The sequence below is a fragment of the Mustela lutreola genome, chromosome 8, assembly GCF_030435805.1.
Source record: "Mustela lutreola isolate mMusLut2 chromosome 8, mMusLut2.pri, whole genome shotgun sequence".
NCBI lineage: Eukaryota > Metazoa > Chordata > Mammalia > Carnivora > Mustelidae > Mustela > Mustela lutreola.
This window is the reverse complement of record NC_081297.1, coordinates 121,407,806-121,434,491: the sequence shown is the minus strand read 5'-3', so window position 1 is coordinate 121,434,491 and position 26,686 is coordinate 121,407,806. Positions and strand designations below refer to the sequence as shown.

The 26,686-nt window shown below is 39.4% G+C and overlaps 1 protein-coding gene across 5 annotated transcripts in view; it reads left to right on the top strand.

The window, feature by feature from the left end:
• Positions 1-26,686, top strand: part of POC1B (POC1 centriolar protein B) — a 98,480-nt gene that overhangs the window by 50,556 nt on the left and 21,238 nt on the right. For 4 of the 5 annotated variants that reach the window (XM_059186491.1, XM_059186489.1, XM_059186487.1 and 1 more), the window contains one exon: positions 7,752-7,829. The exons of the other annotated variant lie outside the window; for it this stretch is intronic. In XM_059186491.1, the coding sequence (XP_059042474.1) occupies positions 7,752-7,829 (78 nt within the window). The remainder of the gene's footprint in view (positions 1-7,751; positions 7,830-26,686) is intronic. 5 annotated transcript variants of the gene reach the window in all.

Genomic DNA, 26,686 nt, shown 5'->3' with positions numbered 1-26,686 from the left:
GATTCACGGCTTGAAGGTCTAGAAATAAAGCTTAAAAGTTGTGTCAGTGACACAAAAAATTTTGTAATAGGAAATGAGAAATCAAACCTAAGGCCAGAGTTGACCGTGTAGCTTGAATTAGCTCATACTCTTCATGTGTTTAGGGAGCATCTGTGATGGCTATCACGAGAATGGGGATGAAAGGCAAGAGTTTTTATAACAGTTCCTGGAATAGGTATCTTACAGCCTCTTTATGACCATAGGAGAAAAAAATGTTGTGGACAGTAAAAAGAAGAGAATTTAGGCATTAAGCCTAATCACTGAGAATCATTTTACTATTTGCCTACTTGGTCTACATGTATTTTCAAATATGCAATTATCTCTTTAGCTGTAGGTCATTGTTGACAAGTTCCCCTAGGTCCTATAGATTTAAATGTTCTACTCTCTTCAGAGTCAGAATTCATCTTTGCTGGATACTTGGCTAGTATTTGTCTGTTTCTTCCCATTTTGCATAATTATTCTTAAGCCTCTTTCTCCTCCCAAGAGCTGATATTGGAAATCACTATTACCTATTTATCTGAATTGTTTTTCCATCATCAACAGAGCCTTGCTTTGCTTTGAGAGTAGCTGTTTTGAGTTCTTAACACTTACTCCTGAGTGGAAACGCAGTCACCCCACACACTGTTTATGTAGTGGGTCCATACTTCTTTCCACGGTCCCCATGCCTGCCCCCCAGTCCACGCTTTGATTTTGGTTTTGGTTAGTCACAGTGTGCATGTGTGTGTGTGTACATTTACGTTTTTGAAACTTTTTTGAGTTTTTTGGATTATTTTCTAGATTTTGTTTAGCCTCATTTGGGGATTTCTATTCTAGTTTTTTCTTGGTTATAATTTTTGTCCTTCCGTCTTCTGACCATCTTTCCAGTTCTTCTAAACAGATTATTTACCATGTCTTTACTGCTTGTTACTGTATCATCATGATTATTGATGATTATTGTATTTTTTTTATTTCTTTGAAAGAAATAATGTAATATAATTTGTGGTTCATCACATTTTTGTTTCAGTTTCTACAATGGTGTATGTATTTGTGGATTCCCTGGGATCACATGTGTTCACATAATGTACATGTAAAATATATTTGAAGTTCCCTTTTCTTGTTTTACCCCAGCTGGTTATTGACTCGTGGTATTTTTTACTCTAGCATTTCTGGGGCTTGGCTGGGCTTGGTCCTCAGTGTCTATGCTGCCCAGTCAGCCAGTCAGCCACCTTTCCAGAGTCGTGGGGGGTAGAGCTGCAGGCTGAGCCCAGGTCTCCTGGCTCCTAATTGAGTGATATTTCCATGATACCACACCACCCCTGCAGTAGACACCCAAGTTATTTTCTCTGTGATTTGCTGTCAGCCCCAGCCCACTTAAGAGTGCTGGACTTTGTTGAAAATGTCAACAAGTTGTCTGAGAAGCTCAGCTCTGACAGCAGCCAGAAAGCAGTAAAAGTGGCTGGGCTACTTTACTTGGCTGGGTCAAGATGACCCCAGTCATGCAAAGTCACTCTCAACCATAATTTTCACATGTACACTTGAAAAATCTATTAAAAACCAACCTTTCCTCCTGGAATTAGAATTCAATTATACTGTACAGAATGTCGAGCAGTATGACTGAATTATGTTTGTGGCCTTAAGAATGTCCGCCTCTGTGCACCTCGTTTAAATGATCTATCAAGCACTCACGGCTGCTTCAATTAAGTACACAGAGTGACGTATATTTGTAAAACATCCACAGACCACGTGATATAAAATACCAGAAAAGTGATAGGATGCTGCATATGAACAACCGTTTGCCTTTTTTTTTTCTTTTTTCTTGAAAAGTTCTTATAGTAAGCAAGGGTGTAAAGTTTTCTGGACAGAGGATATCTTTAATATTAGAAATAAATGGTAAATATCAAATTTTTTTGAAGGCTTCAAGTTAATGTCCAAGGATCCCTCCTAGAACCAAAAAACCATTAATTTGACAATATCCCCTAGGATGGAAGGAGATGAATCAGAATAGATGTCATACTGCTGTGTCCATTTATGATCAGTATATTTGACCTTGAACTGCTAAATGTGCGGGATTGATTTTCCTCCCCTCAAAGATTTAGGCAAGGTCAGTTTATATATGATCGGCTACTCTGGAAATATTTGAAATTAGAAAAAAACTTTTTGAGGTCAGAATTCATGATAAAAACGTATAAAAAGGTATTATTGAAAGATGTAGGAAAAAATGGCTCCTAAATGATTTAGTTAATTTCCCTAATTGGCTCTTTTTATAGTAACCATGAGTCTTCTGTTTCTGAGTTTGAAGCAACAGAGAATTCCTGTGGTTTATATTTTTGTGTGTTTTCTGTGAAGCTCATTTGAGTGGCATAATCCCAGCCTTCTGGGTGACAGAGGCCCTTTACGAAAGTGACCCATTTGCCAGCTTCTGTGCTTTGCTTGTTTGAAGGTGGAGTCTTAGACCTGGGTTCCAGCTGAGGAAATGTGTAAATTACTAATTACTACATGGATAGAGAGGGTGATAGCAGGTTGCTTTTAGAATGAACGAGAGAGAGAAGGCCACGTGAAAGAAAGCGCGCAGCATGCAGTCCTAGCTCCAGCTGCGTGGGACAGGTCCCCCCCATGTGCTTCCCACTGGTTTGACTTGCAGATCTTTGTTGTGGCACTTCTGGCTCGGCCACTCCATCTTTTGTTTTTTCTTTTAATATTTATTTTTATTTATAGTTATTTATTTATTCATTAAAGATTTTATTTATTTATTTGACAGAGGGCGACACAGCGAGAGAGGGAACACAAGCAGGGGCAGAGGGAGAGGGAGAACCAGGCTTCCCGCTGAGCAGGGACCCTGACGCGGAGCTCAATCCCAGGACCCTGGGATCATGACCTAAGCCGAAGGCAGACACTTAATGACTAAACCATCCAGGTTTTAATACAAATAATAATTTGTGACAGTCTGGCCATGATCCATTGTTGAAAAATGACCAATTTAAGTCTTCAGGTCTGAGATTGGGTTTTTATCTCAACCTTTTCTTAAGATTAGAAGCATAATTTTGGATAAAAAATGATCACTTCTCTACAAATCTTGTATTTTATTTCTAATCATGGCATATGTTTATGTTGTTTCGGGCCTCAATAAATGTTCTTCAGAGATTACATAATAATATTAGTAATAATAGCAATATTAAGTACATACAGAGTTACTCTAATTAGCCTATATAAGTTGTCATTAAATCTTCCTTTAAAGCTCTGTGAAGTACTGTTTTTGTTCCTTGAGAAATTGAGGCACATGTAAGTTAAAACTTAAAGTTAGTAAATGGCAGTGCTTGCATTTCAACCCAAACACTCTGGTTCCATTTTGTGCTTTTAATCATTTTGAGGTAATGCTTCAAAATAATCAAAATTAAATGCTGCTGTGTTAGCAGTAAGTACGGATGTGCTAGATGTTGTACTAGCTTTGGAGTATGCAACAAAGAACAAGATAGGCATATTCCTGTCCTTCTGAATTTTGTTAGTAGCAGTCCTTGTGCTTATGGACTCCTCATTGTGGCGGTACACAGGGCTTCAGAATGGGATGCTGCACAAGGTTTCTGTCCTGCACAAACCCCTCAATGACACGGTCAGTGATAGAGAGAACTCAGCCCCTCAGAAGGCAGTCTACTCCACGTCAAGGCGAGTGTAGTTATGATGTGGTTCTTTCCCTTAATAAGGACAAAGAGCCAGGATGGACTGTTGATATTCCTGGAGGTTAGCCGGTGAAGAGCCTTACCAGAAGCATCTCCCTGCCCGCCACCGCTGCAACACACACACACACACACACACACACATTCTCTTTTGGAGAAGACTGTAGAGTTTTACTCAGTAAGAACGTTCTGCTCCATTTAACGTATGTGGCAGCAACTTGTTAGTCACATCAAGAGTTTTCCACCTTGGAGAAGTTTATGGATTGCTCTGTGAGAGATGCTGTTTCCACGGGATTTAGATTTTCTGAGCAGTTCCAATTTCAGAGGGTAAAACCAGATTGTATTTTTCATAGGTAAGTGATTTCATGTCTACACTAGGTGGCAGTAGATAAAAGAGAATAAAATATCTGCAGGCACTCTCTGGCCAGCTAGGCTAAGATTGGAAGGGAGATGTTTCATCCTCAGGTTTCTTATTGTGGCCTACCCTGTGGACTCAGAGCTGATAGGAGGAGGCTGTGTTTTCTGTTATCTGGAGCAGCCAGGAAGAAACAGAGGTGCTGATAGGCCCTGGTCCTCATCCTGCATGGTGCTAACTCCTTTCCTGGGACACAGACACTCCTGGGCACGTACCTCTAACACAAGTGGCTGGATAATTATAAAAGTCTCTTATTGTTTCCAGAACTCTAGCTATACCCATCAAACATGATAAGTGTTTTTAAAATCATTCTGCTCCTCTGTGTGTGTATACACACATACACACACACACACACACACACACACACACACACATATATTTATATACCACATCTTCTCAGCCATTAAAAGAAACGAAATCTTGGGGCACCTGGGTGGCTCAGTGGGTTAAAGCCTCTGCCTTCAGCTCAGGTCATGATCCCAGGGTCCTGAGATCAAGCCCCACATTGGCCTCTGCTGAGCAGGGAGCCTACTTCCCCCTCTCTCTCTGCCTGCCTCTCTGCCTACTTGTGATCTCTGTCTGTCAAATAAATAAATAAAATCTTTAAAAAAAAAAAAAAGAAATGAAATCTTGCCATTTGCAATGACGTGGATGGAACTAGAGGGTACTGTGCTGAGTGAAGTAAGTCAATCAGAGAAAGACAACTATCATATGATCTCTCTGATGTGAGGAATTTGAGAGGCAGGGTGGGAGGTTGTAGGGGGCAGGGAAGGAAAAAATGAAACAAGATGGGATCAGGAGGGAGACAAACCTTATGAGACTCTTAATCTCACAAAACAAACTGAGGGTTGCTGGGGGGTGGGGGTGTAGGGAGAGGGTGGCTGGGTGATGGACGTTGGGAAAGGTATGTGCTATGGCGAGTGCTGTGAAATGTGTAAACCTGATGATTCACAGACCTGTACCCCTGGGGCTAATAATACATTATATGTTAATAAAAGTAATTTTTTAAAAAAATCATTCTGCTCCTCTTTCCCTGGGCTCAGCCCTTATCAGCACAGTCCTGGAACAGCTGTAGCCATGTTCTCGCTGTTACCCGACGTCCTTCTTGGTGCTCTGCAGGCCTCTGTCAGATTCACCTTGCTAAACCGCATTGCAGGCCCCAGCTTCTCTGTGTCTTCCCCAGTTCCTTCACCCTTCCCAGCTTGCCCCTTGCCAACCTGTCTTATTGCTGCCCTCTCCAAAAGGGTCATGTCAGCATTCTGCCTCTGTGCTCAGGGATGCTCTTCACCTCATCTCTGTCTCCGGTTTGTTTCCTAAACCTTTGTTTTTAGGGATCCATCTTAAGCCCTTCCTATGCTTCCTCCATAGAAAAGGTTTTCTCCCTAAGTGCCCAGTCAACAGTTTCTTCTTTGAGGTTCTTGTATACTCATTGCTGGTACCATTCATTTGATACAGAGTTCTCCTACCTTTGTTGCCCTTTGTTAACTAATTTATATGCACAGTCTTTATAAGTATTTGGTGATGATGTGGTTTTATTTTTAATTTTTTTCCTTTGGTCTTCTTGAATTCTGAAGTAACCTCCTTCAGAAGTAATCACCAATCTAGTTAATTATTCCCTTGCTTTCATTTTTTTATATACTATAACATTTTAACCTATAACTAGATGTTATTTAGTTTTAGATGGTTTTAAGCTTTATAGAAATGAAATCATACTGAGTCTATTTCTCCATAAACTGCTTTTTTTTACTTAAAATCCTGTGGGGTACCTGGCTGGCTCAGTAGATTTAGCTTCGGCCTTTTGCTCAGGTCATGATCTCAGAGTCCTGGGATCGAGCCCCACGTAAGGCTCTGCACTAAGTGGGGAGTTTGCCTGAAATTCTCTCTCTTCCTTAGCCCCTCCTCACTGCTCATGTGTGCTTTCTCTCTCTCTCAAATAAATAAATAAAATCTTTAAAAAGAAATTAAAATCCTGAGAGTCATACATTTGGATTCTGAATTTGTACAAACGTATGTTGTACATAGTTGTATTTCATTTATTTTCACTGCTGTATAGGATTCCAGTGAATGTAATTACCATGACTTATGTGTCTTTTCCGCTGTTGATACACATTAGGGGATTTGGAGCTGTGGCTTTTTTTGGTTTTGTTTTGTTTTGTTTTGTCCTCACCATTATAAACAGTACTGCTATAAAGAAGGCTGGCATCATTGAGCTTTCTCATTTTCAGAATCTAATAGGTGTCAAGTGGCATTTTGCTTTAATCTGGTCTAATTACTAATGTTTCTGTAAACCTCTCCATATTGCTGGTCAACTGTTAGGTTTTCTCTTCCATAATTTTTTTTCTTGGGATCATTATCTTTCACAGTGATTTGTAGCTGTGTAAGAAAAACCTACTTTTTCAGTGTTAGACCACACAATCTGTTTCCTTTTCCATGATCAGATTATTAACTTTGTGGTGTCCATTGTTAAACAAATTGTTAATTTTGATGTCATCAGATGCCTTAGGTTTTTTAAAAATTTGGTGTTGTTATTTTTTACCTTATGGCTTTGCTTTTGCGGCTCTTGTTAAGATGTCTTTCTTGACCCCATGTGACAAAGATATTCTTATTTACCTTATAGTTTATAACTTCCTAGTTTTAACATAACATTTAGGTTTTGTAATCTATCTACTGTCCACTTTTGTATGTCATATGGTGAGCCAGTTTTCTCAACTATAATCATCCTTCCTCTATTGATTTGTTGTGCTATTTTTCATATACTATATTTATTTTTGTATTTATTTCCCATGTACATAGGGTGCCGTTTCGGAGCTTTTGGTGGTATAGCCTTCTATTTATTCAAGTCTTTTTAAATATCTATCGTGTTAGTTTTATTATTTTTCCCATGAGATCTTACACATCTTTGTATGTTTATTGTGATGTATTTAAAATTTTTATAGTGTTATAAATGATGTCTTTTTATTCTTTTTTAAAAAATTTTTCTTACTGTTTTTAAAGTAAGCTCTATGCCCAACATGGGACTTGAACTCACCACCCCGAGATCAAGAGTCATATACTCTACTGACTGAGCCAGCAGAGCGCCCCATAAATGATGTCTTTTTCAAATTTACATTTTCTGTGTGTTGAAGTATAGACGTGAATTTGATTTTGTGTATGGATTTTGGATCTCATGAACTCTCTTGTTAGTCCTAATGATTAACAGTAGATTCCCTTGGAATTAATCCATAGATAATTACATATGAATGACAATTTTATTTCTTCTGTTCTAATTCTTACATCTTATCACCTTTTATTCCTTTTCTTGTTTTAATGAACTGGCTAGGACTTTTTTCTGCATCTCTGGAGGTGGGTCATTTTATTTTATTTTATTTTAAAAATTCCTTTATAAAGGTGAATTATATTGATTTTCAAATGTAAAATCAACTTTTTATCCCTGGAATAAATTCAGCTTGGTCCTAATGATCTGTTTTTATACATTGATAGATTTGATAGGCTAATATTATGTTTAAAATGTCTGCATCCATATTCATAAATATGGCAATATATTCAACTTTAGAATATTAGGAAATACCCTCTAGGTTGTTACAAATAGCATCCAGTTTCTTATGGTAGAAAAAACTAATGTTAACTTTTCTTATCTATATACACAGATTAATCCAAAGCTTGAGGTAATTGATTTGCAGACTTCTCCCCCTGTTGTGGATGTCCTTTCTTTTGATTCTACCACAGTAAGTTTTCTTTAACATTTAAGTGGCATTAAATTATTTGGCAAAATACATTTTTCTTAAAAAGTGTGTGGGAGGGGCGCCTGGGTGGCTCAGTGGGTTAAAGCCCCTGCCTTTGGCTCAGGTCATGATCCCAGGGTCCTGGGATTGAGCCTCCCATCAGGCTCGCTGCTCAGCGGTCAGCGGGGAGCCTGCTTCCCTTCCTCTCTCTCTGCCTGCCTCTCTGCCTACTTGTGATCTCTGTCTGTCAGATAAATAAATAGAATCTTAAAAAAAAAAAAAGAAAAGAAAAAAGTGTGTAGGAGAGGAGATAAAAAGTGGTCTAAATAGCCTAACATTTTAGTATTAAAAAAAAAAAATGTGTACAGATTCATATTTACAATGTGCCTAAATAGCCACAAGGGGGAGCAGCACCAGTTTCTCAGAAAAGCCTTCACTTCTGATGACCTTAAACTCAGTCTAACCTGCACTCATTGTCTCATTCCCTATTAAAGTGCCATCCAGGTGACATTTCACTTTGTTGTCACAGAACAGATTTTCTTCTCTGTTAATTGCCTTTCAGAGATGCTAACCTCACTTATAGTTTTCTCCTGAGAAGCTATAAAAAGGGCGGTCCTTTCTCTTTGTCCATCCCTCTTGATGGTTTATGTGGGGATTAAGAATTTCTAGTACTTGAAACTTTGTTTATAATGACTATATACATATAATTTACTTACTCAGTGTAAAGTCATACACTGAGAGTTTCAGCCTTTCAGTCTGAGTCTGTTGGCCTTTGCAAGGCAGATCATTACTGCCATCAGTTCCCGCTAGTCAATGCAAAACTAGTCCTAAGAATGAGTGGGAGGAACGGCATGCATGCTCTGTGGTCACACTGCTGTGATGGTGTTAGTGTAGTTGAGTATTTTGGAGAAATTGTTAATGGGTGGCCAAAAAACAAACAAAAATGCTTGACATTATGACATTACACCTTTTCCAGCAGATCTCAAGAATGGTGTTTTTGGTAGAGGAATTCTGTAGAGGGACTAGTCCACGTTGAATCTATCCTGTACCAGAAAGAATTGTACTTCTTGGGGCACCTGGGTGGCTCAATTGGTTACCTTCAGCTCAGGTCGTGATCCCAGAGTCCTGGGATCAAGTCCCACATCAGGCTCCCAGATCCGCAGGGAGTCTGCTTCTCCCTCTGACCTTCTCCCTCATGCTCTCTCTCACTCTTTTTCTCTCTCTCAAATAAATAAGTAAATCTTTAAAAAGCAAGAAGAACAAACAAGCAAAAAACCTGTACTTAACCCGAGGCAGAGAAGACTCATAGATCACTCAGGAGAAGTTTCACAAAAAGACATCCCTCTGGGTTGGGGGAAGGAGGGTAACCAACAGGCTGATTGTCATGTAGAATTGTCACGGAATCTCGGGCAGATCCGTGGTCCTGTCTTTTGTAGTATTCATGTTTATAAAATATTCCTCTTAGCACTTCTGCATTAATATCTTACTTATGGCATTAAAAATTAAGTGGACATCTAATTGTTGCCACATGGTTTGGTGGCTTATAATAGGTAGTCAGTAGATGTATAGTCAATGATTTACTTGAAAAACATAAATTCCAGTGAGTTAGGTTTTTGCCTCTGCTGTAAGAGGACCAAAAGAGAGGTGATGCCTTCTGATGAAGCTGTTATTCTACAAGATTTGTGTATTCCTGGCTTAGAAGTTATCCTAGATCATCAAAATTTGGTCTACATTTTGAGACTCAGGCTTCCTGCTGGTTCTGTTGAAGTTTTGCAAAGTCTCATGATCTGAATAACCCAGCCTTTTTTTTTTTTTTTTTTTTACAGTTTGCTGTGCAAGTAGCCTAATTGCCACCTAGCCAGTGATAGCAGAGTATCTATTCCTTGATGGTGATCCAAAGGTGCCCAATTCAACTAGTCCGTGTTATAGTAGCCTAACTCAGGGACTGCAATGTATGTGAAACTCTGAGAGGACAGTTCTGTGTGATGAATACATGATAATTTGCAGCTATGCTAGTAAACCTTTAATAAGACTGAAGAGTACAAATATGTCCACATAAGGGATAATATAAGGTTGGATTATAGGAAATTGCCATTTTGTAGGCAAAAATAGTCTAATGTCAGTGATTTCCAATGGTTCAACCCAGTAGTGACTATATAAAAAAGTCTCTACTGTTATTTTGAGTTATGTGCTTAATGCTTCATAAAAATAAAACAGACCAAAAAACCACAGGAAAACAAAAATATATTTGCCATAAACCAGTTTAGGATTAGGCTAATGAAGTCCCATCTAGGTAGATTCTTTTATAATCTGGAAGATAGCTGGTTGCCTCGAGGGCAAGTTATAAGGATTCCTGATTTTATTTATTTTACTAGGACATTCTCTAAAGATATAAATATATGCTCATAAAGCATCTTTTTTATAAAGAATATCTCTAAAACTTTTCCCTTTAAATTTTCAATATACATATATATATATGTATCTTCCTTTTAGCTCATTGGTAGATAATTGGGTAGAAAACTAAAGTGAAATCACTTTAAATGTTCATCTTCTCATTAATCTACTGATAAGTAATTCTTATTCTATAGTCTCTGTACCTTCGCTACTTTTCTTTTGCTTCTGTACAACAAACCAGGCACAACTGTAAAGGAGATTTGTTTCCAGTCTGGCGTGAAGCATAACTGCGTTGAGTATTTGTGATTTGAACTTTGCATGTGATTATAATTTTAAAACCCAGAGAAATACCAGAAGCCAAAAACAAACAAACAAACAAACAAACAAAACCAAACAGTATTGGTAGGTGGTTTTGGTTTTTATTGTGGTGGTTACTCTTTATCTGGGGGATTTATTTGTTCAGTTTTCATAGAAGACTGGAAGAAATTTCCCTTGGAATTCATTTCATCAAGATGGGACATAAAAAAGATTTCTCTTCAAGCCTTAATTTGTCATATTTCCTAGTAGGACAAAAGCCAAGGTTGTTACGATAGAAGTAGTTGCCTTTTATTCCTACTTTGACTTGATTTTATATTACATTCAGAATGATTTATAGATCTGAGAGTACTGGTATCTGGGCTCTGATGCTTTCTTTCTTTTTTTTTTTCTTAAAGATTTTATTTATTTATTTGACACAGAGAAAGAGATCACAAGTAGGCAGAGCAGCAGGTAGAGAGAGAGGAGGAAGCAGGCTCCTTGCTGAGCAGAGAGCCCGATTCGATGCAGGGCTTGATCCCAAGACCCTGAGATCATGACCTGAGCCAAAGGCAGAGGCTTAACCCACTGAGCCACCGGGGCACCCTGCTCTGATGCTTTCTTATTACAAGTCATGGCATACAGTATAACAGTTGGAATCTTCCCGGCTTGTACTTGTGCCTCTAAAAGCAGGCAGGACATCTGATATAATATTTCAGGATCAAAATAAGCCGTAACCAATATGCATTTTTTTTTCAGATTTTATTTATTTGAGAGAAAGAAAGTGAGAGAGAGGGCACAGGAGCAGAGGGGGATGGGCAGAGGGAGACGGAGAAGTGGACTCTCACTGACAGGGAGCTGGATGTGGGGCTCCATCCCATTAGGACTTGAGCAGAAGGCAGACACCCAACTGCTTGAGCCATCCAGGGGCTCCACCAGTCTGCATTTTTGAAGTTTTGCTATAAACAAACAAACAAACAAACAAAAACAGAATTGGGGGGACAATTTGTAAAGGGACATACTGGCTGTCAAATAGATGTAATTTTTTAAATGTTGATCTCGAATCCCTAAATCTTCATTCTGATTGCATTCTTACTCATTATTTACTGATTTTTTGAGGGTTTTCCGGGATTCCATTGGGTCTTTTAATATTTTCATTTATTCAGTTAGAACTGGAACAACCATTTTAACATCATGGTTGTAGAGCAGCATTTAGCATTAGCACTGACATTGGATGTGGCCCTATGGGATGTTCCAGACCCTCCCCTATTCTCACCTCTCTCCTATAAAAGGCAGGCAAGATAGGAATTTCTCTTCTGTATCCTAACAAAGTCTTTTTTTAAAACAATACTGACTATAGACAAAATTTATTTTAAAATATTTTAGGATTATTAAAATGTTTTATTCTAGGTCAACTGTATTCCTACGTTTTGATGTATTAATTTTATTATTATTTGTCCTACAAATGAACAAAATGAGGTTGATAATCTTGCCAGTGTTTCCTCCGACTGATTGTCAAAACATGGACTCTTCACTGAGAGAGAACCAAAACAGTGTTCTCATCTTCATTCTGGCAACTGTGTAGACTATGAACATAATGTGGGTGTCTTTCTTTAGAATTGGGGACAGTGTTTCAGGTCAGATTAGTTCTTTACAATTAATGAGAATTTGCAATTATAGGAAAAAAATCATGGGTTTACAGTCTTTTGTTGCTCCATCAGTCAAAATATATAAGATTATAGTACATGAAGACAGAACATGAGATGCTCAGTGAGCTGACTTCAAGAAACTTAGAATCTAGCCCAACAGAAATAAGAGTTTAGGGGCCCCTGGGTGGCTCAGTGGGTTAAAGCCTCTGCCTTCGACTCAGGTCATGATCCCAGGGTCCTGGGATGGAGCTCCATGTGGGGCTATCTGCTCAGCAAGGAGCCTGCTTCCTCCTCTCACTCTGCCTACCTCTCTGTCTACTTGTGATCTCTGTCTGTCAAATAAATAAATAAAATCTTTAAGTAATAAGAGTTTAAGAAATAAGCAACACTTGGAGTATAGTAGATACCAAGTGTATGTGATTGTCACGAAAGTTTATTGATGGAAGTACTCAGAAAATATCATTAATGGGCTGGAGGAAACTAGAGAATTTCTCTGGAAGGAATCTTTTGACGAGTTCTTGACCTGACCAGAATTGGATAGGATTTTAATGGGGACATTCCAATTGGGGAAAGAGCAAGGTATAGGTAGATGTCTCAGAAGTAATTGAAAATACATACCACAGCAATCAAAGTGCATCAGTCTAGTTTGGGATCTTTAAGTTGCTTGACTCAGTGGGTAGCAGATGTGGCAGAATGCCAAGAACATGCCTACCCACAACATATATGTCTCTTAATCCGTATTGTTGAGTAACTGTTCTGTGTCATTCATCGTTCTTGATTTTAGAAAAAGGGAATGAAACAAAAACACCTGCCCCCAAGTAGCCTGCTTCCTACATCCTAGTGGGGAAGACAGGCAATTCCCAGATTAAAAGACAGACCGTACAGTATGGTAGGGCGTAGCATATATAGCCCCCCCGCCCCTAGAACGCAAAGGTATAGAAAGTGCTGAAGGCAGACAGGAGGGATGTGCTTTAGGTACGGCCAGGATGAGACTCACGCGAGAAGGGACATGTGAAAGTGAAGGGGATAAGCCATGTGGATTTCTGGGCAGGTACCCCCCGCAAGTGGGAGCAGTGCTGGAAGGGCAGATTGGGAGTGAGAGAGGAGCCAGCAGAGGCTTTCCTTCAGAGGCGGAACTTGTTTGACTTGGGTTTTAGTAGGTTCAGTGCAGCTATGACTGTGTTGAGAACCGGCCCCGGGGGTGGTGGTGGAGAGAAGCAAGCAGACTGGCTAATTAGGAAGCTACTGAATAGTCAGATGGCCGTCCGGAGTTCCTTGACCCACAGTGGTAGCGGAGGAGGTGGTGTACGTGATCTGATTCTGGATGTGTTTTGAAGGCAGAGCCAAGAGGATTTCCTGACAGGTTGGATGTCAGCTGTGGGATTCCCTACCTCCTTTCCCCAGCGATGGGAAGGTGTAGCCTTGAGTAACCTCAGGATAGCTGGGATTATCTCCTGGCTCTGCGTCATTTTGCCAGCAGGATTGCTGAAAGAACTGTGGCTTTACCACATCCTTTTTTAGGCTCAGGAAAGCGATCAGATCAGTTGAATCTGATACTCTGCTGTTGCTGTGACTTAGGGAAGCACAGTGGTAAAACACTCCTCCCTCCTAGACGTCATTGAGATGGGTGTTCTTTCAGCAAAGCGCACTCGTTTCCCTGTTGGAAAGACTTTTTTGTCTCAGCGTATTTTTAGGAAGAAAAATGTTGCACGTTTCCATGGAGATGGCCATATGGTGTATGCTCTCTGAAAAATATTAATGCATTGATAAAATATATGGACATACAAAGAGTAAACTCGAAGATACAGAGGGAATATTTCCATGGATGTTGTGGCAACAGTTTGTCCTGGTTACTGAACAACATTGTGTAACTAGTTCAGTTATTCCAGTTCCTAACTGCTTATGTAAGCAAAGATTTGGAAAGACTTACTCAAAAAAACACAGCGTATGCAAACCTAAATGTCTCAAAACTAAAATTTATAACTTTAAAAGTGTAAAATGGTAATATGCAATTTATTGTCCTCAGACTCCCCATTTACTTTTCCAGGAAAATAAGTAAAAATCAGGTTGCACAATCCTCCTGCTTTCACTACTTTCCTGTATGCTAACATTGCTGGATTTATGTATATAAACCACCTCCAAATTTGGAGGTAGGGGAGATTCTTTTTGAAGTTTTTAAACTTTGCAGTATCTTTTAACATAGCATTTAATTTGTAAGTTTAGTGCATATGATTTCTGAAACTAGGTATGTTTGTAACTTTGTTGCTGCTTACTAAGCTTTAAGGAAACAGACATGTGAACCGTATCTGTAGACATTGGTTCAGTGGCCCTGTGCTATCTTTCTCCTGACCCTTGGTCTAAGCATTTGAAGGGAAATGAACATAGATATTTGTAGAATCTATATCCGCACTCACTAGCTAGTACCTTCCACATTTTGTCCACCTTTTATTAAAAGACTTTTAGTCTTCATTTCAAACAATAATGAGCCTGTTAAGTAGGACACAGTGATTTTTTTTTTTTATTATTTTAAATCAGGAACTCCAAAAGTTAAATGTAACTCTTGAAATGCTTAGTAGGAATAAAAGAGGAATTCTCATCTGGGTTGAGAAGTAATTTTAAAACGTTGTCCTTCGAAATTGTAAGAAATGAAGTAATTAAATTGTCAGACATTTTAAAAAGAAGATATACATGATAATCAATGGAAGTAATGAAGAAAAACGTTTTCCCAGAACTATTACCATTTAGACGAAAACAGCACATTTTTTTTTCAGTACAAGTTATTTTAGAGATAGGAAAGAAAATATTAGAGATAGAAAGAGACTACTTCCAAGTTAGTTGTGTCTTTGCTTTTGAAGTATATCATGACCCATATGTTAGAAAACTACCAGCAGTTGTGGATGTGATAGCTGACCTTTAAAAAAACGTGTTTTTGGATTGTAAAAAGGAAAAAAAAAATCCAACTAAAACTTTTTAACTTTTTAGTCTGTTAAAGGAACATGACTTTTTTCTTTTTCTTTCTTTTTTTCTTTTATTTTTAGATGACACAGATCTGATAATCTGTAAAGTTTACCAAGATAGTACAGCTAGAAAAAGAGATTAATAGTGTAGATCAGAGGCTTTCTTTTTTCCTTCAAATAAAATATATTTTTAATAAAAAATCATAATGATTTTAAGTTCCAAGGTTTGACTTAGCTATAATGAAACATATATTAATTTTTGAGTTTTATTCACAGTTTCAAGGTCACAGAGAAAGAAAGCTTACATTAATGTTTCCTTTCACCAAAAAAAAGTTACACAAATTACATTTCAACAAAAATGATTTAAGACTTAAATTCTTCTCTATAAAATGTACAAAAGAAGAAAGAAAAAAAAAGGAGAGGCTCTCCAAAAAGATTTTATAAAATACGCTCTCTGGCAGCCCAACAGGGTACTTTTTTTACAATTTCCTTTAGAAAATTAGCACGTTTCTGGGAACTGGAGGTGTTGAAGTTCCAGGTATTATTTCTGCCTTCTAGCTCCCTGAGATATTGTCTGTCTAAGCCGTGACCCCTAACTGCTCCAGTACTACTCGGGGTCCCGGGCCTGGGAATCTCAGCTGCACCCCCAGTTCCCACAGCTGAGCCTGAGGCATGCTGAAAATGCCCCACAGCTCTCTCCGCCCACACATCCAGTAACAACTGGTTCCTTCCTCTTCCTGTGGAAGAGCAACATCCTCTGAGATGAGAAGAAATGCACCCTGAGGAATGCAAGAACAGCAGTGAGCTTTTCACACAGGAAATTACTCCAGTAGCGCTCTGAGAAGTGCCTGTCTCTTGGACTGTCAGCCTGGAATGAGCTTCCTGTGGCTGACCCAGAGGATGGTTCACTGTGGAGCTAAACACCACATGTGGGTCTCTCAGAATTTCGTGGAAAATCGTGAACTCATTGTTCTGTCCATCCCTACCTATCTGGTTTTGAGTTATTTGGTGCTGCATACATGGGAAAGCTAGTTGGCTTTGCCCTTCTATTTAGACACTTGACAGTTAATTACTTGCTGGAAGTAATCAATAATCTGCTAATAGAATTTTCAGTCATTTCATTGTACTTTATGAAATCAGGATTGGTAAAACATGTTAGGACTTTAAAGAAATTAAAACCCTTACAACTGGGACGCCTGGGTGGCTCAGTTGGTTAAGCAGCTGCCTTCGGCTCGGGTCATGATCCCAGGGTCCTGGGATCGAGTCCCACACCAGGCTCCTTGCTCAGTAGGGAGCCTGCTTCTCTCTCTGCCTCTGCCCGCCTCTCTGTCTGCCTGTGCTCACTCTCTCTACAAATAAATAAATAAAATCTTAAAAAAAAAAAAAAACCCTTACAATCAGTGACGTGGCTATTAAGGCCAGTGCTGGTCCTTTTCTAGTTCCTCCTGTGTCTTTTCATTTCCTTTCTTTTACTTTCTGAAGTGTAGGCATCAGTAGAAGGTAACATACTGTGTGCACAATCATGCATTCTCAAACACCAGTACAACTGTTGCTTTGAACCAACCAACCAACTCCTATCATTTACATTTCAAATGGATTTTTACAGTTGAAGAATGTTTTAGTGTAACTTGATTTTTTTTTAACTAACTCCTATAGCATTTTCTCTTTGCGTGAGATAATGATGGCCACTACAAAGCCCAGTTTGTATATTACATGTACATTTTAAATTGCTTTCCAAATCATTGCAGAATTTTGCTAGGTTTCAGTGCTTATGGTCACAAAATTCTTTTACTTTTCGTGTGTTTGTTTGGATTATTTTACTAAAGCACATACAAGTCAACTTGTTTGTTCTAAGTTGAAGGGGAGATGGAGAAGGAATGCCAGGCATTTCCTCTTCCTTTTCAGAATGTCTTTTTAATGAACATTCCTCTTCTCTCCTATGAACAAACCATCTCAAGTCAGCCAGGGGCCTCTAAGTGCCTAGGGTCCAATAATCCAACACATTTCCTTTGTTCCTCCAGCGCTACTGAGGTCCTTGTTCCATGAATTTACTATTTCTTCTTCCCTCTGTGCTTCCTTTCAGCCTTTACAGACTTCCAAACCTGTTTAACCAGCTCCCTATATTAAATTCTCTCTGTTAAAATAACTCTTGTGGTTTCTGTTTTTCTGTTGGATCCTAAATGATCATTCTAAAGATCCTAAATCATCTTTAAAAAATAATAAGACTGACAAAGACTTCTATTCAAGTACGTTTATTCCAGCATGACTCTTAATACCAAGAGGGTGGACACAAATCAAATGTCCTTTATGAGAGGAGTGAGGCTTAAATAGAAGGATAGTATATCCATGAATGGAATATTATGTAGCCATACCATATTTAACAACAACTAAATACAATGTGTGTTATTCTAGATTTGATCCTGGGTCAGTGGGGAAATTGCTACCTAGGACATGATTAAGACAGTTGGCAAAAATGTACTATCAATATTAGATAATAATATCAATGCTAAATTTCCTGATTTTGATGATAATACTGTAGTTGTATGGGAGAATGGTCTTGTCCTTAGGAAATACCCACAATAGTAATTAAGGTAAAGAGGCATAGTGTCTATAGCTTTTCTCAAAAGATTCCAAAAAAAATTAGATAAACAGATACTGATATAGAAGATGTGGCAAAATGTCAGCACACGAATCTGCATGAAGGATATATGAGAGCCCTTTTCATTATTCTTACCACTTTTTTATAAGCTTGAAATTATTTCAAAATAAAGTTAAAAAGCACTTATATGTCTATTAGGGGTATGATTTTTATTTTTTAAAATATGATTTTTGTTTATCTTTTTATTAAGTGAAAAAAGAATATCACAAGCAATATGATTCTAATTTTATCAAGGGACACAAATATGTGTCTCCATTCAGTGGAATTCTTTCTGAGCGTCTTATATGTCTTGGATACTAACCTGGGCTTTTGAAATTTACCCAAGGTCATCCAGCCAGTAAGTAACAAAGCTGGATTTTGAACTCTGTCTAGTTTTACAGAGTGTGCTTTTAACCACTTTGTAATGTGCATGTGTATGTTTTTAAAGCAGTAACTTTCCTAATTATACAAAGAATGAAAAACAAGGAGAGAAAACACAAGAAACAAAAAGTTACCAGGAGACAACTGTTGTGAACATTTAAAATATTGTCTCCCAGGAAGAGGTTGCTGCTGTTAGATGCTAGAGGCCTGGAGAAGAGGCCCCGCCCTCCAGCCTCAAGAGTTCAGAAGGCAGAGCCTGCAGACTGAACCCAGACTTCTGAGGGCCAGTGGTCTCCTGGCTTGTGTGCTTCAAACTGTTTTCATGACTTCCGCTCATTCCTATTTCTCAGCGTTGCTTTTTTGTGTGTTTGCCCATTTTTCTTATTGTTTTGTTCATTTTAAAATTGATCCTTAAGCCATTTTAACTGATAAGGTTGACCATCTTTGGTCAACTTTGCTACAAAGTTTTCTTTGCTATTTCTCCTTGAATTCTCTTTCTGATTTTTGATAGGTTTAGTTGCATTAACTTCTTGAAAAGTATCATTATTTTAATTTTATGATTTCTTCAGTGTTTTTGCAAAGAAAGTCCTTCCCTACTTCCCAGATACATCCCTAGCTACTCTTATTAAGTGTTTTTTTTTTTTTTAAATTTAATTTATTTGAGAGAGAAGGGAGCAGGGAGAAGCCGAAGGAATGAGAGAATAAGTGTGTGCAGGAGCTGGAGGGGCAGCAGACACCCCACTGAGCTCAGAGCAGGACCCTGGGATCATGACATGAGCTGAAACCAGTTGTCAGATGCTGAACTGATTAGGAGCCTCTTAAAGTTTTATTTTTAGCAATTAAATCTGAAATTCTAGATGAATTAATTTTGGTGTTATAAATCGCATATTTATAGTTAACAAAGTCATCCTCCATTTGTATTGTTTCTTTCCTCATTGATTTGAACCTCCTTAAAACTAAATCCTTATGTACTTGTCTATGGGGATTTTGTCTTCTTATTGATCTGATTGCTCTTGATCTATTTTCATACCTTAATTGTAACTTCAAAATATTTCATTAAAATACAGTGCACACGCTTTCCCTTCAAATGTTTCTTGGATATTCTGACCTAGTATTTATCCATATGAACTTCAGAATTATTTTGTCAGTTGTCCAAAAACATTCTTTTGGAACGTTGATGAGAGTTGCATTTTATTTATAAAATAATTTGAGGAGAATTGCCAACTTTACCATCTTATTTGCTTATCTAGGAATATAGTATTCTTGGTCTGTATTTTAAAGTTTCACTGAATCAAGTTTAGGAGCATTCTCCTTACATGCCTGTGGTATTCACAAAAATAGTCACCATTTCTTATGCACGACTAAGCATGTTATCTCCTTACTAAGGATGCACATAGACTCTATCCACAAATTAGCTCTAAAGAGGTTAAGGAAGTTTGCCAAGGGATAGCTGGGTGGTTCAGTCAGTTAAGCATCTGACTCTTAATTTTGGCTCAGTTCATGATCTTAGGGTCTTGAGATCAAGCCCTAAATCAGGCTCTGTGCTTAGTAGGGTGTCTACTTGAGATTTTCTCACTCCTTCTTCCTCGGCCCTCCCCTTGTTCACAAACTCATGTACTCGATCTCTTCCTCTTTCTCCAATAAATAAATAAATATTTTTTTAAAAAGAGGCTGAGGTAACTTACCCAAAGTCACACCAGATGTGAAGTGATAGAAGCAAGGGCTCGAGTGGGACTAAGTTCTGAGCCCACACTCACCCCTGCACCCTACCACTCCCCAAAGAGTTCAGCTACCCACATCACATTCATTCTAAATCCTAGTTTTAGCATCCTTAGTATCAACGGGGCTTATTCTCCGTAAATATTTCTTCACTGTGGTATAATACAGTAGCCAAAAAGCCTGACAAGTATTTGTTTGGGGAGAAAAAGGGGACAAGTTTTGAGGATCCCAGTACTTGGTTAGGAACATAGGGAGAAATGGGCCCTAGTGTCAATGCTTATAAGTAATTCTTGTGGAGCCTACTTTGAGATTCCATACATCCCCCATTCCTATTTGCCAAGTACTTAAATCCTCGGCACATGCCAGGCTTTAACAAGCACAGATCCTTAACTTAGTACTGGAATCCTGACGGAGAAGAATTTTGTGTAGCAGATGCACTGTCTCTGACTGACTGTCCAGGAAGCATTCCCTGTTGTGTGCTGGTCACAGGTTCTTCCCACCTAGCTGTGTGGATACAGCTTCCTGGTAAGAATAGTTATTGAGGGGCACCTGGGTGGCTCAGTGGATTAAAGCCTCTGCCTTCGGCTCAGGTCATGATCTCGGGGTCCTGGGATCGAGCCCCGCATCAGGCTCTCTGCTCAGCGGTGAGCCTGCTTCCTCCTCTCTCCCTCTCTGCCTGCCTCTCTGCCTACTTGTGGTCTCTGTCTGTCAAATAAATAAATAAAATATTAAAAAAGAAAAAGAATAGTTATTGAGCTCTCCGATCTTTAAGTCTCTTTCCCAACCATAGAATGGCTTAACCTCCTTAACAGGGCTTTTTCGTTACTTTTCTTTGACTCCTCGCCCCAGGAGCCCAACCTTATCCTACTAGGATATTTTTTGTTGTTGTTGTTGTTTTTTGTTTTGTTTTTGTTCGTTGCTTTTGAAGAAAGGATACTCTTTGTGGCAAGGATCGTGAGTGCGTAAGTTTTCTTTGGTGCTGTCATTGCTGTTTGTTCTGGCGGTTGCAGGTTTTATTTCCTTTTTAGAGTGGATGATAACTTCGGTTTCCATCAGATTTGGTTATGTGTGATTTCTATGAAGTGAATCCTGTTTTCCACTGCCTTTATTTTTAAACAGAGCTATGTTTTCTTGGTAAGTATGCTTAGTTTGCTGGGCTGGAAATCTTGTGGGCAAGGCTGGAAAGCTCACCCGAACTCATACTTTGTTTGTTTCTATTGATTTGAGGCATTTTTGCAAATATACATCCATTTGCAGAACCCGGGTAGTCTCCTCCAACCTTTTTTCCTCTTGCTGTTACTATTGCTCAGATTCCAAGTACTTGCCGTTCCGAGGGATCCAGTCCTTCCATGTTCACTGCTCCTCAGCCTCCGCTGGTATCCCCTCTTTGGGAGCCATTATGTAACAGAGCTGTGTTTCCATGTTGTACCTTGTCCCCATAGGTGGGAACTTCCAAAGACATTTCCTAGTTCACTTGATCAAGTTCTGTTTGAAGCTTTAGGTTCAGTAAAATGGGTCTGTACCCACTTTGTCCATTCTGTGCATAATTAATATTATGTAAAATGAATTAATTCTAAATGACATCTAGCATCAGGCAAATTACCGTGCTGAGGAATGTTATTCCAATTAATAACAATGAAATTTGAGAATGGTAACTAAAATAATTTCTCATCTTAAATAGAACTGGAAATGCATTATTAAGACAAAGTGAAGACATTTGTGTGCTTTGGAAAACCAATTGAAAATCTGAAAAATTTGACTAAGCAATGTACTCTCCCAGATTTTTACTTTTAGAAATTATACTTTCTGTATAATTCTGTACACAGTAAAATTACTGAAAAAAATTCAAGATGTTAATGCTATTTTAAAAGTTGTTCTTTCTTTTTCAAGAAATCACTTCTATACTTACGTGTTCTGTAAATCATGAATGCATAGAACTATGCCTGTTTACATTTTGGACACTGATGTACCAGAGAGTCACATCCTTTTCTCTCACCTCTAGAAAAGCAATTACTTCCTGGCCTACAACTAGATGACATGAACAATTGCACACAAATAAGATTATTTCTTTAAAAAATTCATCACCATTTTTCAAGTTGAGTATACTAGTAGGTTTACCAAACAGAATTGGGGGGAAAATTGTTTTAATTTCAAAATAAATGATCTCTTCCCTTAAGTATACTTAAAACTTGTTATTCAGAGAGCAATAGTTATCTCTAAGGTATACTAATAATATTTTAATCAAGTGTTAATATCTTTTTATTTGTGCTACTATGTGCTTTTGACTATTTTTATGTATTTATAAGTCAAGGGAATTGACATTCGTGGAGTTTATATCTCAGACTGTGTTTTGCTTATTTTTAGTGTTCACTTTGGCACTCCTAGGCAGTTCTCTTGGCAACAACAGTGTTTCTACCTGTCGTGTGTCTATGCAGTTAAGCTCTTCCATTAGCTTCCCATCACAGCTTACTTCATGTAAATGTTCTAGATGTTGTATCCAGCCATTAACTTATACAATTTTCCCTATAGTATTTTTAGTCAAGTTTTTTTTTTTCCCTAAACACGAGAAAGAATAGATTTTATGAGAATCTAGGCAGTGAATTTTAAATGGAAAACAATCAGAGTGCACTAAAAGTTTTTGTCTTTTCCTCCTGCCCCATTCCCTCCTGGTGCCAAAATATTTCTCACACCAGGGTAGGAGATTTGAATCTGGCCACAATAAGTAGAATTTACTTGATAAACTCTGCTTCTTATATACCCAGCACAAAGAATCTGGAGTACCTAGTAGACGGTACATGAAGACTGTGTCCAACCGTGCTTGTTGTAAGGAACAAAAAGTCCTATGCATGTGGAATCATTTACTCTCTGGCCATAGCTCAGCAGACCCCAGACAAGTGAATCTTGGGAAGGAATAGAAAATCCCTCTAAGAACGAACGATGGACGAGTTGGATTTCTGTAAGAGCTGAGCTCTTGTTGTGTTAGTGTGGTTTGGCCTGTCAGGAGAAGGCTCAACAGACTTTGTTCATTCATTTCTCAGAAAGGATTGTGCCAGGTCTTAGGTGGGAACTGGGGAGAAGGATGCATGTAGGTTGTAAATCTAAGCAAAAGCTATTGTGGAGAGTTACATGATATGGTGAGAGTCTATATTGGGGACATTAGACATCATTAGATCTGTGGATGAGGTGGAATCAGAGATAGTTCTTCTGGAAAGATATTTGAACAAGATATAAAACCTTGCTATTCAGGGGCACCTGGGTGGCCCAGTGGGTTAAGCATCTGTCTTCAGCTCAGGTTGTGAGCCCGGGGTCCTGGGATCAAGCCCCTGAGGTGGGCTCCCTGCTTCTCCCTCTCCCTCAGCCACTCCCCCTGCTTGTGTCAGGCTCTCTCTCAAATAAATAAATTCTTTACAATATTTAAAAAAAAAAAAACAAAAAACTTGCTCTTTAAAATGTAGTCCATGAATAGTCTGCTTGAGCATCATCTGGGACCTTATTAGAAATGCGGATTCTCCAGTCCCACTCTAGACCCTCTGAATTAGACTCTGCATTTTAATAAGACCCACAGTGGTTTACATGTACATTGAAATTTGAGAAATGCGATCTAAAGCTTCAGAGACAGTTGAGATGCGAGGGTTAGGAGTACTGGAGTGGTCTAGACAGAGAGAACCTTGTGTGCGAAGACCGTCTTGCAGGGGGGCTGGGTATTCCCGAGGGATTGAAAAGAGGGGGCTGGAGCCCAGGGATGGGTGGGAACATGTAGTGTCCTGGCAGCCAAGAGAGGAGTGTTTCAAGGGCTTGGGTAGCAATGTAAATGAAAGCGAGGAGAAGGATGAAAAATGTTTGGTGAGTTTGGCAGAGATTTTTGGTTACCATTTGGAGGGCTTTTTTGATGCAATAATACAGGTGCAAGCCAGTCTGAAGAACAATGAGTGGAAACAGTGTCTGGGGGAAGGGTGAGCAAAGGAGATGGCTAGAACAGAACTTTCTTTCTTTCATTCAGTACATTTGCTGAACACTGTTATATACCAAGCAGTGGGAATGTACAGATGAGGGACTGTGTCCAAAAATAGCGATATATGCCTAAGTTGCTATGGGAGTCCAGGAGCAGAGTGGCTAAATAAGGAACGTGCGTGTGTGTGTGTACGCATATGTGTGTGCAGACTAGAAAAGTAAAATGTGGAACAAAAAGTTAATCAGAAATAGCCTCCCAGATGGGTTGATACCTGAGCAGATTCTTTAAGAATTTGCCTGATTATATGGGAAGCAAGGACAGAGCTCAGTTTGCATACGCAGGAAGGCTTGAGAGGGCATGATGAGTTCAGAATACTGTGGGCGTTCCTGATTGGCCGCAGCACTGAGGGAGGGGCTTGAGGGATAGCAAGACTGGAGGCCCCAGAGAAGAGATGAAACTGGGTCATGAATGACCTTGAATGCCCTCTGTAGGTGTTGGGATTCGCCCTGAGAAGTTCAGGTGAACCAGTGAAGGATTTTAAGCAGGAGAGTGACAAGGGAATTTGAATTTCAGAATAGGTACTCCGAAAACATGATAACGGAGGGGTGACAGGGAGGTGAGACCGGACGCATAGAAAAGTGGGGGCCAGTTGCAGTAGTAGTCCAGCTAGAAAGCAGGGCGTGCTTGATCGAGAGCAACAACATAGGGTATGGGGAGGAGGTGACTGACCTTAAATTTGGAACTGCTGAGTAAACAGTTTACCAAGATAGGACACTGAGCTTGGGGATAGAGCCTCCGGTCCAGATAGAGATGTGAGAGTGCAACTGATTGATCGAGGCACCAGGTCACACAGGATGACCCCAAACTGCACCCCGTGGTACACACTGTAGCAACTATGATGAACTGATGGTCCACATGCATCCTGTCCCGTCCAGCGGGAGGGACCATCAGAAGACGGTTTACTTGAGAAATGCTGGTTATCTGGTAAACGCCGTGACTGAAATAGGAAGCAGCTAAAACTGGGTCTGTTGGATGGCAGGAAATATTAGACATATTTTAGCGGTAGCGCGGCTGCTCCTTTCAGAACTGCCTGCCTCCTCCTGGGTTTGTGTGCCTGCACAGCTTATCACGATTGCTAACCACTCTTACGGAGTTAGAGAATCGAGTTCATATTCTCTCTGACTCATGGCATCTGTGAAAAGTATGTTTGAATTTTTATGGTATAATTTTTTCAAGAGGATATTAAATCATTTATTAATTACGTGTACTATCTGTAATTTTATCTGATACCGTAATTCAGTTTAGATTTATTGCATAGGCTGTGCCAGCGATCATATTAATAACCAGAGAACCAAATAAAGTCCTTCTGACCATGAACTCCAGGCGCCAACATATTAACTTGTCAGTTCAGTCATACCAAGGTTTCCGGAGACTGGCTTCTGTGCCTGAGCAAGTTGCAAACACATTTCAAATGGAACCTGGTATCCCCTTGAAGGGATGCTGACTTCACACTGTGAAGGTAGTTTACCAAGGTGGCTTCAGAGTAGACTGACTTTACACAGCACATTTTTTAAAAAGACACATTTATTCAGCACTACGATCAGACGATCTCATTTAGCAATTGGCAGCATGGGTAAAACCAAAAAAAAAAAGAAACCTACATTAAAACCCTTTCTTGGAGTGCTTTACATCTTCTGCAGAAAAGAAGCTAAAATAACCCATTATACAATTAATCATGAGGGTTTTTTGTCCACACGCGTGAGTATTATCTAAAACATGTCTTCTTTGTGGCAGCTTGGCTCTGCCACCACTGTGCTTGGCCAAGTTCACAAACCTGTTGTGACCTGTATCTTCGCTGTCACATCTCTGGCTCTCCTGCTCAGCTTTGTTTCCTGGCAGTCATGAAAACCTCTGCCACTACTTCTGCTGGAACCACCGTAGCCACCTTGGTTTCATGGTTTGGCAAATGTTGGCCTCCACCACCTTAGAGACCGGAGCTTTAGCCTCCAAAATATCCTCCTCTCATGGGTCCAGATTTTGAAGATCGATTATTGCAACTGCCAAAATCATTCTAGCATCCACCACCTCCAGAGTTGCGTCTAACATTACCAAATCCATTATAGCCATCCCCACTGCCACCATATCCACCACCACCTTGACTCCCAGCAAAGCCCCCTCACCACTGAAGTGTCCTCCATGACCAAAATTGTCATTCCCACCAAAACCACCTGCATGACCACCACCAAAGTTGCCAGAACTACTTCGACTTCTTCAGCTGAATGAAACCCTAGCCACTTCTTCCTTACACAGGGCTTTTCTTACTTCACAGTTTTGACCATTCACGGTAGGAATTTCTCAATGACAGCCTTGCATACAGTCATGGTCATCAAATGTTATAAAAGCAAAGCCTCTCTTGTCACCACTGCCTCGGTCCGTCATGACGTCAGTCACTTCAGCTTTCCCTTACTGTTCAAAATCATCTCTTAGGTGATATTCTTCAGTGTCTTTTTTAATGCCACCAACAAAAATCTTCTTCACAGTTAAGTGGACACCATGTTTTTGAGAATCTTCTCGAGAGGCAGCCATCTTTGGTTCCACAGCTCTTCTGTACGCCTGTGTGGCCTTGCATTCATGGCTGCCTCCTCCTCCTCCACAGTGGCATTCGTGGCAAACCCAAAGCCTTTGGAGTGCCTGGTGTTTGGATGTCTCATGACCACACAGTCTGAGAGCATTCCCTGTTGTTCAGAATGGTTCCTGGGAGTTTCATCAGTTGTTTCAAAGCTCACACCTTCGATGAGAGCTTCGACAGCTGTTGGGGCTCTGGGAGACTCTGACTTAAACATCATGGGTCAGGAGAGGAGACCTTAATGATAGTA